The sequence below is a fragment of the Octopus sinensis genome, linkage group LG1 (assembly GCF_006345805.1).
Source record: "Octopus sinensis linkage group LG1, ASM634580v1, whole genome shotgun sequence".
Lineage (NCBI taxonomy): Eukaryota > Metazoa > Mollusca > Cephalopoda > Octopoda > Octopodidae > Octopus > Octopus sinensis.
The window spans coordinates 100,333,413-100,350,402 of record NC_042997.1 but is presented as its reverse complement, the minus strand read 5'-3'; the positions used below and the strand labels follow the sequence as shown (position 1 = coordinate 100,350,402).

The 16,990-nt window shown below is 33.9% G+C and overlaps 1 protein-coding gene across 3 annotated transcripts in view; it reads left to right on the top strand.

The window, feature by feature from the left end:
- Positions 1 to 16,024, top strand: part of LOC115212955 (interferon-inducible double-stranded RNA-dependent protein kinase activator A homolog) — a 47,837-nt gene extending 31,813 nt beyond the window's left edge. For all 3 annotated transcript variants that reach the window (XM_036503305.1, XM_029781822.2, XM_029781812.2), the window contains 6 exons: positions 5,528 to 5,690; positions 7,111 to 7,204; positions 9,272 to 9,441; positions 10,783 to 10,913; positions 13,821 to 14,064; positions 14,736 to 16,024. In XM_036503305.1, coding sequence (XP_036359198.1) covers positions 5,528 to 5,690; positions 7,111 to 7,204; positions 9,272 to 9,441; positions 10,783 to 10,913; positions 13,821 to 14,064; positions 14,736 to 14,872 — 939 coding nt within the window. In that variant the 3' untranslated portion in view covers positions 14,873 to 16,024. The remainder of the gene's footprint in view (positions 1 to 5,527; positions 5,691 to 7,110; positions 7,205 to 9,271; positions 9,442 to 10,782; positions 10,914 to 13,820; positions 14,065 to 14,735) is intronic.
- The last annotated feature ends 966 nt before the right edge of the window (positions 16,025 to 16,990 follow it).

The following is a 16,990-nucleotide window of genomic DNA, read 5'->3' as shown; positions in this document are numbered from 1 at the left end:
AGGGAGGAGAGAGAGAGAGAGAAAAAGAGACAGATTAGAGTCGTATCAAAGCTAGAGAAAAAAATATACTTATCGTATAAGGACAATTGTGGATACGTAGCCGCCGATATATATATATATGTATATATTATATATATATATATATATATGTAATATATATATATATATATTATGTATATATATATATATATATAATATATATATATATATATTATATATATGTATATTATATATATATATATATATATATATATATATATGTATATATATATATATATAATATATATATGTGTGTATATATATATATATATATATATATAAAACTCTAGTTGTGTGAGTGTCTGTCCCCTTCGATTTAGATTCCTAACTCCTCCCACATTTTGCGGTGCAGTTTAACCAAATTCGGGTATCTTATAGTCGTGATTCATATCGAGCCCGTCTGGCTATTAGCGCGCGTCAACGATGTGTCTACGATTTTAAAAATAATTTAACATCATTTTTTATTCCATTTTAATGCATAATTTTTCGTGTGTCGATGGCGGCGGAGTTGGCGTCCACGCTCACAGCTGCACCTGTTTGCTTCTTCCCCTTCCCTCCCTCGTGAAGCTGTGGGGAAGGGAGTGTAAAGAAATCAACGTCGTAATGCGTTGTCAAGGAGACCAGCGTTCTTTTAGAACAACGACTTCATGGCTTGAAGACACCAAAACAGAAATGGCTAAGAAAGCCTGAATTGGCATCTATAAGGGAAGTAACTCTCTAAAAATGCTTATATAGTTATTTCCCTTACAAACCCGAGCAACGCCGGGCGATACTGCTAGTATATATATATATATATATATATATATATATTTCAAAATAAGCTTAAAGGGATATATTATCTTGGAGGTAACTGTGTTTCTTTTCAAGTCGGTTTCAGATGCCAGCTAACCACAACGTTGCTAATACTATATGTATGTATACACACACACACATGACAGACTTCTTTGTTCTTTCTACCAAATCTACTCACAAAGCTTTGGTCAACCCAAGACTATAATAGTAGCTATTTGCCCAAAGTGTTACTCATTAGGACTGAACCTGGAACCATGTGGTTGGAAAGCGAGCTTCTTACCACACAGCCAATAGAGGATGAAAGTCTTTTCTTTTTCCTTTTTCTCCCCATCTATTTCTCTTTCTTTTCCTTCCTCTATTTCATTCCCTTAAACGTGTTGATTAATGTATTACCATGTATATTTATTTCGAAATAGCATTCTCTATTTACTCTCTCAACTGTAACCGAGGTGAGAGGATTAATATGCATTATATGCTGTTTGTGTGAAAAATCCTAAATTCACCTGAAGAAAAGTTTTTTACATGCTGTAATTGTTCATCAATGAAGAACATATCTGAAACAGCTGTAGTGAACCTCAGCCCATCTGTGTTCATCATCATCATTTAACGTCCATCTTCCATGCTAGCATGGGTGGGAATATATATATATATATATATATCATTTAGCGTCTGTTTTCCATGCTGACATAGATTAGATGGTTTGATTGGAAGTAGTAAACTGAAAAGCTGTACGAGGTTCTAGTCTGATTTGGTTTGGTCTTAACAGCTGGATACCTTTCCTAATGCTAATCTATCTATATATATAAAGTAAAAGACCCCCTTCAGTCATGACTGTCCATGAGATTGCACCTAGACAGTTAATCTCTGAGACACAAGTCAGTGCAAGATTGTTTATGGAAGACCAGCAGTCACCCATGCATACCACTGTCCCCTCTCCATGCTACCAATGTTATCCAAGGTAATGGCAAAGACTGATACAGCTTGGCACCAGTGATGCTGCAACTTATTTGTACAGCTGAGTGAACTGGAACAATATGAAATAAAGTGTCTTGCTCGTAAACACAACACAGCTCGGTCCAGAAATCAAACTCACTACCTCATGATTGTGAACCCGATGCTCTAACCATTAAGCCATGTGTCTTCACACACAGTGCCCCCTGACTGCTTCCCGTGCCAGTGGCATGTAAAAAGCACCATCCGAACGTGATTGATGTCAGGTCCACTTGACTGGCTCCCATGCAGGTGGCATGTAAAAGCCACCATCCAAACGTAGCCAATGCCAGTACCCTCTGAGTGGCCCCTGTGCCGGTGACACATAAAAAGCACTATCCAAATGTGATCAATACCAGGCCCGCTTGACTGGCTTCTGTGCCGGTGGCACATAAAAAGCACCCACTACACTCTGGGAGTGGTTTGGCATTAGGAAGGGCATCCAGCTGTAGAAACATTGCCAGATCAAATTGGAGCCTAGTGCAGTCGCTGGCTCTCCAGACCTCAGTCAAACTGTCCAACCCATGCCAGTATGGAAAACGGATGTTAAACGATGATGATGATGTAGATAGTGACAAAAAATACGAATTGAAGAAATCCAGGCAAATACATCTGTCAGCACTCCTTGCATTCTTCCTTGAGTTACTTTCAAATCTCTATTAGCTTATCTACATACAACACTTCCATTGATTATAGTAGTGAATATGTAGAAGTAAATTCCATTGTTTCTCTATATTCACTGAATTAGAATACTTTTAAACTTGACATATTGACCTGTTAGCAACTGTGGCATTGGCAAGTTCATACTAAATCAAAGAAAGTAATTTGATATATCAGCTATCTACAATCTTCATCCACTGAATTATCTCTTGATAGGAGAATACTTAATGTTTAAAGCTCTGATGCTATGCAGCCTCACCTCCACCACAGTTTATGTTTGTTGAAAAATCTACTGACTTCTGACGAGAATGTATTTCATTAATTGATTAATTCATCAATTATGCATACAAACCAATGTATGACAATGAAATGGTTCTTCTAGCTGTTTGAAATGATTGCAACTTTCAATAAAGTTATGCAACAACAACATCTTAATATTTTAGTCTCTTTGATATTGATATGTATATATTCTTTTATTTGTTTCAGTCATTTGATTATGGCCATGTTGGAGCACTGCTTTGAAGAGTTTTAGTCAAACAGATTGATCTGAAGACCTAATTTTTTAAAGCCTTGTACTTATTCTATTGGTCTCTTTTGTCAACCCACTAAGTTACGGGGATGTAACCACATCGACACTGATTGTCAAGTGGTGATGGGAGAACAAAATCACAAAGACTCACACATGCACACACACATGTGTACGTACATGTGTGTATACACACACACACAACAGGCTTCTTTCAGTTTCCATCTATCAAATCCACTCAAGACTTTGGTCAACCCAAAACTCTAGTAGAAGACACTTACCCAAGTTGCAATGAAGTGGGACTGAATCCGGAACCATGTGGTTGGGGAGCAAGCTTCTTACCACACAACCCCACATATATATATACATATGTACAGTAACTTTTTGAAATGAACATTATGTAATAAATTTTCATTATAGACATTTTTTTCTGTTTTAAAACACTGCATCTTGATTGGTTTATGTGAGGTGGCCAAAAACTTTTGCACTGCCATTTTTGGTGGTCATCTCATTCAGAACCCCTACTACAAAATATAATGATTAGGTATGGAAATGACTTCAACAGGGCTAATGTTTCATCTGTAAAAAATTCAATGCAAAACATCCACTTATAACTTGACAATTAGTAGAAATTTACAATAGTTTAAAGTGGCCAAAGACTTTTGCACAGTACTGTATATAGATATATATGACAGGCTTCTTTCAGTTTCCACCTACCAACTCACAAGGCTTTGATTGGCCCAAGGCTATAGTAGAAGATGCTTGCCCAAGGTGCCACACTGTGGTACTGAACCCAGAACCATGTGGTTGTGAAGCAAGCTTCTTACCACACAGTCACGATGATTGCATGTGTTTTTAATGTGTACATGAATAGTTTATTTCCACATCTCCTGTAAGCAATGCATCCCATAGTTCAGAGGTTCAACATGTAAAGAAAGACCAATTGAATAGAAATACCTTATTTGAAAAACAGTTGCAGATTAGTGGCAAGAAGCAGGTATGGCTATAGAACACCACTTCAATAAATCTTATCCAAATCAGACAGGCGTGGAAAATACTGGTTTAAAAATAGGTATAGTTTTTATAACAATACAAGCATACGCATGTATATATTTAAACATCTGCATTCATTGTACATGTTTTCCTTTGACAGCATGAGTTCAATAAATGCTTGTTACTGAGGCATATTTTATACACAAAATGTTCATTTCACTGACTTTTACCTGCTTTTCAAGTAAAGGTTTTTTTTTGTTTTTGTTTTCGTCCCACTTGCATTTGCTAACAGAGAGGTAAAGGCTGATTTGTTGAATGTCGTTATTTTTTTCTTTCTCTCTCAACATTTTTCATGCAAATATGTGGAAGGTAAACATACCTGTGCATGAACATGAACACACACACAGTGTGTCTGTGTGTATAGTGTGCAGCAGATTTCCATACAGTTTCTCTCCATCAACCCCTCTCAAAAGACATTGATTGCCCAAGGTGCTATATTTATAATGTGATAAAACTGGAAACCACATGGTTATGAAATGAATTCCATATACACTTGACCATACCTCTGCCTGTGTTTGTGTGTGTGAGGGTGCATGGCCTTGTGTTTAGAGTATTGCACTCACAATAGCTAGATCGTGATTTCAATTCCTAGACTAGGTTCATTGTATTCTTGAGCAAAACACTTCATCTTGTGTTGCTCTGCCATCACTTCGACACCTGTTCAGACAGTGTCGATGTGATGGAGAGAGTGAGCTGATGTACAGCACATACATTTGATCACTATAAACAAATCATTTGTGCAGGTTGTTCGGCAAAAAGCTGAACACTCATACACCATCTTTGACAGGAGAGTTCATCATATATATATATATATATGTGTGTGTCTCTATATACATACATATATACACATACATACACAAAATACAAGCAATTCAGTTTTGATTGAAAATCAGTTTATAATTTGTAGAGCAGATGAAATTTTGCTTTTATATATTAAAAAACCCATAAAAGAATGACTGTCTGCTCTTAAGCCATAAAAAGAAAGATAGACACACGTGTGGCTGTGTGATAAGAAGCTTGCTTCCCAACCACATGGTTCTAGGTTCAGTTCTACTGTGTGGCGCCTTGGGCAAGTGTCTTCTACTATAGCCTCAGGCCTACCAAGCCTTGTAAGTGAATTTGGTAGGTGGAAACTGAAAGAAGCCCGTCATGTATATATTTGTGTGTCTGTGTTTGTCCCCACCGCCATCACTCGACAATGCTGGTGTGTTTATGTCCCCATAACTTAGCAGTTTGGTAAAAGTACTAGGTATACAAAGAATAAGTCCTGGGGTCAATTTCACTGACTAAAACCCTTTAAGGTAGTGCTCCAGCATGGCTGAAACAAGTAAAAAAGAAATTTATTTAAATATTTGCAGTAATCATAACCTGTTTTTTTTTTCTGCCTTCAGGTAAAACCAAATAATTATTTGAAATATATCTTTCTTTGATTTTCACTCATTTATGTTTCTATTTCCATTTACCTAGATGACAATTCCGGCAGGTAAGACTCCAATCAGTCACCTGCAGGAATTGTGTACTAAGCGTGGCCTCACTCCACAGTATGACTTGATCTCCAACGAAGGGGCCACTCATGAGCCCACTTATATGATGCAGGTCACCGTTGGTGAAATTGTAGCAACTGGAAAAGGTAACTTTTTTTTTTTTTTTTCATAAATAGATATTTATTTCATAATTCTCAAAAGTTAAGTAGAGTGACCAGGTTTATCAAGCCTTATATCCGTATAAACAAGGTGGTAACTTGTAACTCTTGTGTACAGTGACTTTTTCTTTAGGTCATATAGATTGATTTGCCTCAATTTTTCTTACCATTAGAAATTGAAAATGAGATGTGCCAGTTTCTAAAATATATTTTCAGAGAGGTAGTTGGTATTAAAATGAACTCTAATTTGATCTTCTTTCTCTCCTTCCTACTCACTCCCTCTCTATCATATATATATTAATGTATCAAGTTACGAGTGTGCTCAATAAATTTGTATAAAAGTTAGTGTAAGTAATAGGGCATAGGAAAACAAATCAAGCAATACATATTAAAATACATATTATATATCTAGATCTAAGCTTAAGTATTCATATCCTACTTGGTAATCATCAGTTGAGGGAGACTATTTACAGATTTCATCGCTGATACACATGCTGTGGTAATTGGAGCAGAAGGGAAGCAAATCAGAATGTTATTACTATCACACTAAAATGGCATTCCTACACTGCATTATTTATGCTGTAACTGACAGTTTTATGCAAATTTATTGAGCACTCTTACTAAAATTATTACGAAAATGCATTATGATATATTTTGTAAAATTTATATAAGCTCATATCCAAATTTGAATTGATTTTAGGTTTACATCAGTTAAATTTTGTGTGAAGCAAATGCACATTGTAATGTTTTAGTGTGGTGATATGATAGCTCCTTTCTGATTTATTTTGCTTCAAATAGTGATTTTGTTATTTTTCTGCTGAGGATAATTGTATAAGGTCTGAAACTCAAGCTTGTTTCTTGTTATATATATATTTTTTTATTCATATTTATCTCATTTGTTATTGTATGTCCAGTTGTTTACATTATGTATACATATATATTAGATAGTTTTTGTTACCTGAGTGACCTAATTAGTGCTGAGTGGTAATCGTAGTGGCTCTATTATTAGAATAAGAAAGAGGTAGCAGTTTCAGACACTTGTTGCCTCTACTGGTAACAAACAGGATTTTGCAAAGTGTGTGAAAATTCAATGTCATTTCATTCATGTAATGAACAATTAACAAACAGTCAATTCATATATTGTATAGTTTATAAAGATTAAAATCAAGAAATAATTGAGTAGTCAAAAATAATCAAAAAATTTCAGCTTAAATGGGAAAAAATGATAACATTTTATCTATTTGTGTATGTCTGTTTATTTTGTGTTGGTGTGTTCAGTGGAGGAACTGAAAATGCTGACTTCCTTCTGAAAATTTACTATAGCTCTTGTCCATATTGACATTAACATTACTTAAAGAATTGATTTGAATTGTAATAAATGAAGAAATTTGCTGATTGTCTGTTTTAGGATCTAGTAAGAAGAAGGCTAAGCATGCCGCCGCATTAGCAGCTTACAACCAAATTCTTGGCATCAAGAGTGAACAGCAACCAGATGGCAGACAGTATGTTTGTTTATTTTCTTTATTACAACACAGTATTTCAGCACGAGGTCTGTGACTTAGCAGAATTGATAAGTTGTCAGACAAAATACCTTGTAGTATTTGTTTTGGCTTTTTATGTTATTAGTTCAAATCATTTCATAATTTTGCCCTTCATCCTTCTTGGATTGATGTATTAAAGTACCTAGCAAAGTACAAGGGTGCAGCCCTCACTCTCTCCAGCTGTCACAACTTCAACCTTTTAGCATTTAAACTGGTCATATCTAGCCAAAATATTCTTCCTGTTTTATGTTAAAACTGACCAGATACAGCCTCTCACACCTACCCTACAAAGTTAATCTAAAAAATATATAGTCACACAATCGAAATCTCAAAGCTACAAGATAATCCAGGATAAATTCAAGACAATATGGATAAATAAGTGTTAAATTTGATAGAATAGTCTGAATGCTAAAAGGCTAAGATTCAGCTGGTATCAAGGAAGTGAAAGTCAAGACAGTATCTTGACTGCTTGCGATTTAAGGGCATCCTAAACCAAGGTGAATATATTGTGCATGCTACTACTTGATTACAAAAGACAACCAAATTATCTCAACACCATTCAAACTTAGAGTGAAAATAAAACAGAACTAGAAAATACCAAGAACTTGTATGGGTAGCATACCACATGTGTAATTTTAGTCAGAATAACTTAGGCATTTTTACAGAACATAAATTTTTTCCTTCAATCTTTGAAGCATTTTTCAAAGTTTTGTCTTTGCTAGAAATCATTTTATTTTCCTGTAATCTCATAATTGTGCAAATTCTAATTTCTGTCTAAAGACCTTATAGGGTGCTTTCCAGGGCTCTTCTTTGTGTATTGGCTACCAAATGTTATTATACAGTGGGGTTTCTTCTGTCACTAGATATGGAAATCTGCAAATATAAATAAAGAATATTAATACAATTATCCATTCATATATATATATATATATAATTTTTTTTTTAATTGTTTCAGTCATTTGACTGGCCATGCTGGAGCAGTTTCTGTGTACCAGATTGCCTCATAAGGTATTGGTCAGCCCGGAATTATAGAAGACCTACCTCTAAGGTAGCTTGCAGTGGGAGCAAACTTGAAACTATATGGTTGCGAAGTAAATGCCTTAACTGTTTGATCATTATCATCATTTGATTTTCTTTTTCATGCTGGCATGAGTTGGATGGTTTGACAGGAGATGGCTAGTCACAGAGCTGCCCAGGTTCCAGTTGTCTGTTTTGGCATGGTTTCTACTGCTGGATGTCTTTCTTTATGCCAACCACTTTACAGTGTGTATTGGGTGCTTTTTACATGGTGCCAGGCTGAGTGCCTTTCATGTGACACTGACACAAGTGTTTTTTACTTGGCACTAGCACAGGCCTGTATGGATAGATGGCCACAGTTTTACTTGGCTTGATGTGTCTTCTGAAACAGCAAATCACCAGAAGTCTCAGTCCTTCATCATCTTCTCAGTAAGGTCAAATGTTTGGAGATCCTTTCTCATCACCTCATCCCATGTCTTCCTGGGTCTACCCCTCCCACAGGTTCCCTTAAAATATTTTAGGTTAGATGGGTAGAAGGGATTGTTAAATAATTGTTCGTTGTCAACTGAATTTAAGCAGTTCATTTGTTCTTCACTTTTCCAGGGACTAATCTTAACCATATTCTTTTGAGAGATTATGCAGAGATATTTTTTCTTACTAGTCTGTTGGGTGTCAGCTATATTTAGAGGTACCAAGATGGTATCTCAGTAAATTTTTATTATTTTGTTGATATGCTTGTGCCAGTGGCACGTAAAAAGCACCCACAACATCTCAGAGTGGTTGGTATTAGGAAGGGCATCCAGCTGTAGAAACCTTGCCAGATCAGATTGGAGTCTGGTGCAGCCTACTGGCTTGCCAGTCCCCAATCAAACCATCCAATCCATGTCAGCATGGAAAGCAGACGTTAAACAACAATAATGATGATGATGATTATTGTAACACAGAGATATTTTTATGTTAATCTTTTTAGTTTCATTAGTTTATTTTATTTTATTTCTATTTTTTTTTAAGATCACCTGTTTCAGAAGAAGGCATTCCTGGAAATCCAATTGGTGAACTGCAAGAATTTGCACAAAAAAATCTCATCCGACCCCCTATTTATGACCTAGATAGCCCACAGGGTCCACCTCATGCTCGTGAATTTTACTGCACTGTTAAGCTTGGCAAATTCCAAGAAAGAGGTTTGTTTTCTTAATTTTTTGTTATCTTTACTTTTGGCTATTTTTAAATTGCTAAAAATTGATTAATTCTAATACCAGTAGACTCTTGAGGTCATGGAAATTTCCCCAAATTTAAAAAATTTATAAAATATTTTTGTTAGGTATAACGAATAAAATATATTTGAATAATTTCTTATTAATGCTTTTGTTACCTTAATTCTGTTAAAATAGACTTGCTTTATTTTCATAAATTTTCAAAATAATGAAGAATTTAGTAAAATAACTTGTCATTATTCAACTAGTGATTGAAATATAAATTAACATGAAATTTTGGAAGAATTCAATTTAGATCACTTTAAAATGGGAGGTTTGTATCATAGAACTAGGGGTGATCTTAGATAGGTTGGTATCAAAAAGGTTAATGATGTACCTCAGAACATATAAAGCTATAGATAATAGCTTATAATACATTCAGTTAAAAACCCTTCATGTGGAAAAAAAGTGGCAGAAAACTACCTGCAGATTCAAATTGTGCATCTTCTATAACCTAGACAGACTTGCTACCAGTTTCCACAAATCAACCTTCTGTCTTAAATTTCTGCTAACTCGCCAATTATTGATTTTGTTTTTTGTTTTTTGTATTCAACCTATATTCTCACAATGAGATCTGAAATGTGTATTTGGATGCAGACAATGCTGAAATATGTATTTTCAGTAGCTAATTGTTTAGGGCTAATAGATTTCAAATCATTGTATAAATCTAAAGAAGCTTATTGTAAAATAGCAAGTACATTAGGCTGTAACTAGATATTCTTCCACCCTGTGTCACCCACCAATGAAGGAATTAGATTAAGACTTGATTTCTGAAGTGAGCTTAGGTTGGATAAAGTACTGAAGAGATAAAGGAGAGGTTGTTGTGTGGACCTACCCATCCTATAGGAATGTCAAAAAATTTTATCAGTAAATACCTGTTATAATTCTCATTAATTTATGTTAGACCAACTTACTGAACTAAAATAATTCAAGAGAGTGGTTGGAAATTAGGAGCATCAGATGTTGCTTTTATGTAAAAAAAAAAATATAACATTGCCGAGCTTAGCATAAGAATGTATCCATGTAGGATTGTTAGGGTGGGCATCGAAATTTGTAATATTTTATTAGTTACTTTCTCTATTTACAACTAGAAAATTAGTAGCATATGTACTATTGTGTACTTTTGAACTCAGTATTTTTAATCTAGTTCTCTTTTCAGAATGAAGTAAGAAGAATTTAAAAGAATTTTTTATGAGTTTTTGTCTTGTTGTTAATCTAAACATAGTTTTATATCCTATTTTTGATTTAATTGTTATATTGTATTCTTAGGTACTGGACGTTCCAAGAAAAGTGCAAAACGAGCTGCTGCCCACTCTATGCTGTTGCGTATCCAAAGCCTACAAGCTGAAGGCACCAATACTCCTGTCATCGAGGATTCTGAAGAAGATGAGATCCCTCTTGTAAGTAAAGCAGCATATTTTGCAGTTATTAAATATTTCCAATATGTTTTTCCTAAAGTAAACTGTTCTCAGCACAAAATTACCTAAATTTAATTTTCTTTTTATACATCCATTACTGAACTTAGAAGATTTATGCTAAACGGCGGGTTACTTGGGTATTGCCTATGAGCTTGTTCAAATTTCTTTACATTGTCTATTTTGGTCAAGTAATTAATTATGGTTGATATTAGAAGGAATATGTTCGGATATTTGCTTACAAAAAAAAACAGCTTGATGGTTTCTAATGGTTCATCAGGGATCCACCTGTTCTATGATAACTTTGGTGTGTTTTAATTTGTGTGTCCTTATATGAAGATATTCTGTACAGAAAAAGAGATAGCCTAAAATTTACATTCAACTGAAAAAGAGGATGTAATTTGATCAATACATCAACTGCAACGTTTGTTTACAATCATCATTTTATGTCTGCTTTCCATGTTGGTATTGCTTGAGCAGGTCATTTACGCTCTATGACTTGTGGAGTTTTTAATGCCTTTATAGATGGATCAGAAACCCTGTTTCACTTACTCCATTTCTGACATAGTTTCTAATACCAATCATCTTACAGTGTCCTGGGTGCATTTTGTTATGGTAGCAGCACTGTAACCTACTGGTTACAGAGCCCTGTTCTACATCGTCTCTGTATCTTGTAGGCAATATGACTGATAGAGTGAATAGAGATTGTAGAAAGTGAGAAAACTGGGGCAGAGTGGTTATAGAAAAGAGCCTATGATCAAGGAAATAGCGTGATGGAGGAGGTTCTAATGAAAGAGATAGGTGAAGTGCAGATACATGTTGGTAAATAGATTGAACAGAAAAACAGCATGAGTGACATAAAAGAGGAAGAGGGAGTGATAAAATGGTAAGTTTGATGGTTCAGGGAATGAGTGATAATGGAGATAGTGATGACTAACTATTAAAGTGTTTGACAATTATAAACACCTTGATACATGAGCCGTTGACAATATTCTAACATACCTCTTTCTTTTGATCCAGTCAAAAACAAAGCATATATGCACAGTAAAATAATTGTAGCATCAGTTTCTTAATTGATTTCCATCTCTGCTGAATTTCAACATGTCAACCTTTTACCAAACTCTTAATATGCACAGCAGAAATAATTTTTGGGTAAAATGGAATTTCTCTATATCTCCCACTTGGCACTGTATCCAATATGAATTAGGTATCATAAGAATTTAACCATTTTCATCAGAACAATCCCTGATAACCACTCTTCCACTGTTTCCATCACTAATATGGATGGTATGCTTAATGCTGCTCCTGTACGTGATTCCACTGTATATTTTAATCATCATCATCATCATTTAATGTTTACTTTCCATGCTGACATGGGAAGGGCAGTTTGACAGGATTGGGCAAACCATAATGCTGTGTTGGACTTCAGTGTCATCTTTGGTATGTTTTCTACAACTGGATGCTCTTCCTAATACCAACCACTTTAAAGAGTGTACTTGGGTTTTTCTTTTTCTTTTTTCTTTGCCTTTTTTTCCTGTCACTGGCACAGAACAGTGAGGAAAAGGAAAAAATCTCCCTCTACTAAATGAGGATGAAAATTCATTTTCATAATTGGAATGGCATTTTTATTCTATTCCTAACTCTTGATGCTGTCATTTTGTCAAACTGCCTTATATTATCTCAGTACTTGACAGGTGCCATTTTATTGATTCCAGAAGGATGAAATGTGCACCTCAGTGGGATTCAAATTAAGAACATAAGATGTCATAAATAATGCAAGACATTTTGTCTACCCATCTATCAATTCTCACATTCATGTCTGTGTATGATACTGACAAGAAAATAATTATTAAAACTATTTTTCTGTTAGGCTATTTAAATGTTGCAAAGGGTCGTCTCTGATTTTTTCATCATCATTTAGTATGTTTTCCATGCTAGTATGAGTAAGATGGTTTGACTGAGTTGGTAAATCGAAGAACTGAACTGGAATCCAGTCTGTTTTGGGTTGGTTTCCTTTCCTAACGTCAACCACTCACAGAGTGTAGTGGGTGCTTTTAAATGTCACCGGCACTGGCCACAATATGTTGTCTTGTCTCTGTTTAAATGTTTTCTGACATTTTTACAGAATATTCACATGTAAGCATATAAATTTAGTCATGGCTGCTTCCTTACCATTCCAAACTGGGTAGCAGAAGGAAAAAGATCCAAATGTAAAATGTTTACTGCAGATACAAATAGCTTTGTATGTTCATGTTACCTTGATAATTTGATTCATACAAACCACTAAGGCATAAGGATACTTCTTGAAGATTTTGCTTTCTTGTGTCAAATGCCTTCGACTATACCTAGTAAGTGGATTTATTAGACAGAAAATGAAAGAAGCCCATTTTGTGTGTGTGTGTGTCCTCCGTCTGTCCGTCCTTATCTTGACATGGTGTGAAAGTTGTGACTCAGTATCATTTTCATACAAGCAATGTCATTCATTTCTAATATCTTGAAAGAACATTTCTGGCTTTGGGGAAATATTATATTACTTGGAAACTGCCTCAAATAAACTGTCTGACCCATGCAAGCATGGAAAAGTGGATGCTAAATGATGATGATGTTGAGTATCCAGGATAGGTCAGTAGGTAAAACCCATCTCACATGTATATCTAATCACAGCAAGATGGACAGGGTGGGCATAGAAAGTTTTAAATTACCAAGCAAATATTATTGTGATAAGTAGAAAACAATGATTTCTTCAATTGATATGTTGCTATCCTATCAACTAGACTTGTTATAACTTTTAGAAACAAAAACGACTACATTTTAAAGGAATTTTTACATGCTTTGAATTTTCCTCTAGATCTTCTTAATTTAAGAAAATTTTTTAATGCTATCTTTTAACAGAGTTCAGAACCAAGGCTTTCATTTTATTCACACCTAAAGGAGCGTGTTAGTCATTCTTACTCTAAACCTAAACAAATAGACAAAGAAATTCAACAATTTTATGACAAAGTAGTCAATTCTAGTGCTAAGAAGAACAATTCTTGCATGGATGTGAAAATGAACTATTGCCAGATGTTACAAGAAATTGCTGAAGTACAACGTTTCATGTTGACTTATCACGACCTTTCAGAGAGAACCACTGAAGGTATGTTCTTTTTATCTCAAATTCCCTTTTTTCAATGAAGTTATATTTTCAGTTAGAAGCTAGGTAAATACTTTTAAACATTAGAGACCTATTTCTGTTAATATAAGTGTCTTTTGGTATGCAATTTTAATACAGCTATATAACACATATGTAAACTTATTGTATTATATTAACCCTTTAGCATTTAAACTGGCCATATCCAGCCAAAATATCCTATCTGTTTTATGTTCAAACCAGCCAGATCTAGCCTCTCACACATACCCTACAATGTCATTCTAAAAATAAACAATTGCATCATTGAAATGTCAAAGCTATGAGATAATGAATAGTTAATTCAAGCAATGTGAATAAATAGTCTTTACATTTGATAAAGATAATTGAATGCTAAAGGGTTACAGATATATTTTATGTTTAATCTTTTTGTTACCATATTATTGTAGATATTACACTGTCTTTGTAGCTATCTATTAATTTTGAAAATTATCAGGAATTTATGAAAATAACTTGAATTATTATTAAGCTGGTGTTTGAAACATAAATTAACATGAAATTTTGATGCAAGATTTTTATCAAGGTCACTTTAAGACAGGGAGTTTGTTTCATAGAATGCGGGGTTGTATCAAAAAGGTTAAATTGTAAAAACTTCAGAGCTGTTTGTTTTCTTGTTTCAGGTTTCTTCCAATGTTTTGTCCAAATGACAGTCGTCCCTGTTGCTGTGTGCCACGGGACGGGACCAACTGTGGAAGAAGGGCATGGTAAGGCTGCTCATAATGCGCTGCAGTATTTGAAGGCTGTTAATAAGACATAACCATATTACCCAGGGAGTTACATAGCCTCACGCTGTAAATTGGTATCATAGCGGCTCCATCTAACTTATGTTTCCTAATTTATCTACTCAATGTTATGTGTTATAGGTGAATGAATGGACTGCTGGATATGGATGGTTGTATACTATGCATGAGCATGTTAAGTTTTTACACAAACTTTTTATCAATTTACATCATGGGCAACTAGTCTGACAGGTTCCAATTCAAAATTTGGTGTCTTTCTATTTTATTTTGGAACTTCATTGTCGTATTTTGCTGCTATAAGAGTATTCTTGTGTTCTGGATATTACCTGTCCACTGGTATTGTATCTTGTCATGTGTAAGTGTCATATTTAAAGCACCTTTAAAATTGTCTTTTTCTAGCAGCCTTATTCATGATTTAAAATGATTGAATAGACTATGAAAAAACATAAAAAGCCCTATTGTTTTATTCGTTGTGTTAGAGAGGATTCTCTAAAGCAGCAAACAAAATATTGCTTAAGCTTTTAAAGAAAATATTACAGATTCTACAAACCAAAAAATGTTATACTACAACATTAGTTATTTGCTTTTTTGCAATTTATTCAAATACAAAGTAACCTACCCACCTACAAAAATGGAAAGTTTTAGCTTCATGTTTTTGAAAAATCGTCTCACTGTCATTGTCTTTGCTTTTTTTTTCTTTATTTTTTTTTTCTTTTCTTTTTGTTTATGATATTATTGGCTTTTAACAACTGTTGTCATTGTTAGTGTCATTTCCAAGATTTCCTTAACTTGCTTCAAGTGTTGCACATTTTGCCCTCTGCTGTATTAATTTTGGAAAAAAAAAATTAACATCATAAATCTCTGTATTTTCGAACTTGCTAAGCAGAGAGTAAACATTTAATTAATTATTAATGCTAATGTTTAAAAAAAATTTCCCCTTGAACCAAAGTATTGAATTAAACGTCTTCAATTATTTACTGGTTCTCTCAGTACTTATTTCTTTCTTCATCATATATATGGGTTTAAGTTTTTCACATTACGTTAATATTTCAAATTCTTCACTGAGGGCATGTAAAGTTCATGCTATACATGGAGTTATTGTGATTTTTTGCTATTGTAATATTAATATACTTATAAATATGCATATCTGTTGCTTTGTACTTCTTTTTTTTTTTTCAAATTTAATATCCCTATTACTGTATCATCTAGTAAGTTAATCCTAATTGCTATTTCTCACTATGAAGCTGTTAGTTTGAATGTGATCTAACATTTGCCTAAGGGGTTATTTTCATCTTCATATAAACACACACACACACACACATATGTTCTGTGTTTCCATTCATTTAAGAAGTATAAGCCCTGATAGTGTATTTTACAGTCTGATTTATTCCATCTATACTTTTCCTCAAAGTGTTTATAATGTGGGGAATGGTCTTAATCATGAAAGTTTAATCAAACTGTCTGGTAATAATTTATTCTCTGAGCAATTATTATAATTCCTTTCATTTTCTGTTACGAACTGACACTTCTCAAAATTGCTTTTATCTAAAAGGTGTTAGGCCATAACAGTGTAATGCAGTTAAATTTCCTGTGATGTATTTTAATATTCATTCACAGTTTTGTAATAATTTTTTTTTTATATATTTAGTTTTGCATGATGATTTGTTTTTCTCCAATAGCATGTATACTTATAAACTTTCCTCTACTCTATTTCTCTTGAGAAAATACCATTTTCATCCTTTTGGTCATTTAAATAATAATTTAATGCTATCAGAAGGCTGGAAAATAAATTGTCATTTGTGTTCAGTTTTGTCATGAATTAAAAATTCCTTTTTTTTTTATATATATATATATAGATAAATTGATATTTATATGTCTGTGTATACATATGCATATCTATATGCACACATATATACAAATGCTTGTATACATATTCATAATTATCTGTGTATAAATATGCATGCACATACATACTCATGTATAGATGTGTGTCTGCATTTTACGTATATATATATATATATATATATGATATGCACATACATGTGCATCTCTGTGTGTGTGTGTATGTATGTATGTATATATATATATATACATACATGTATACACACCACACACAAACACATATATAACGTCTC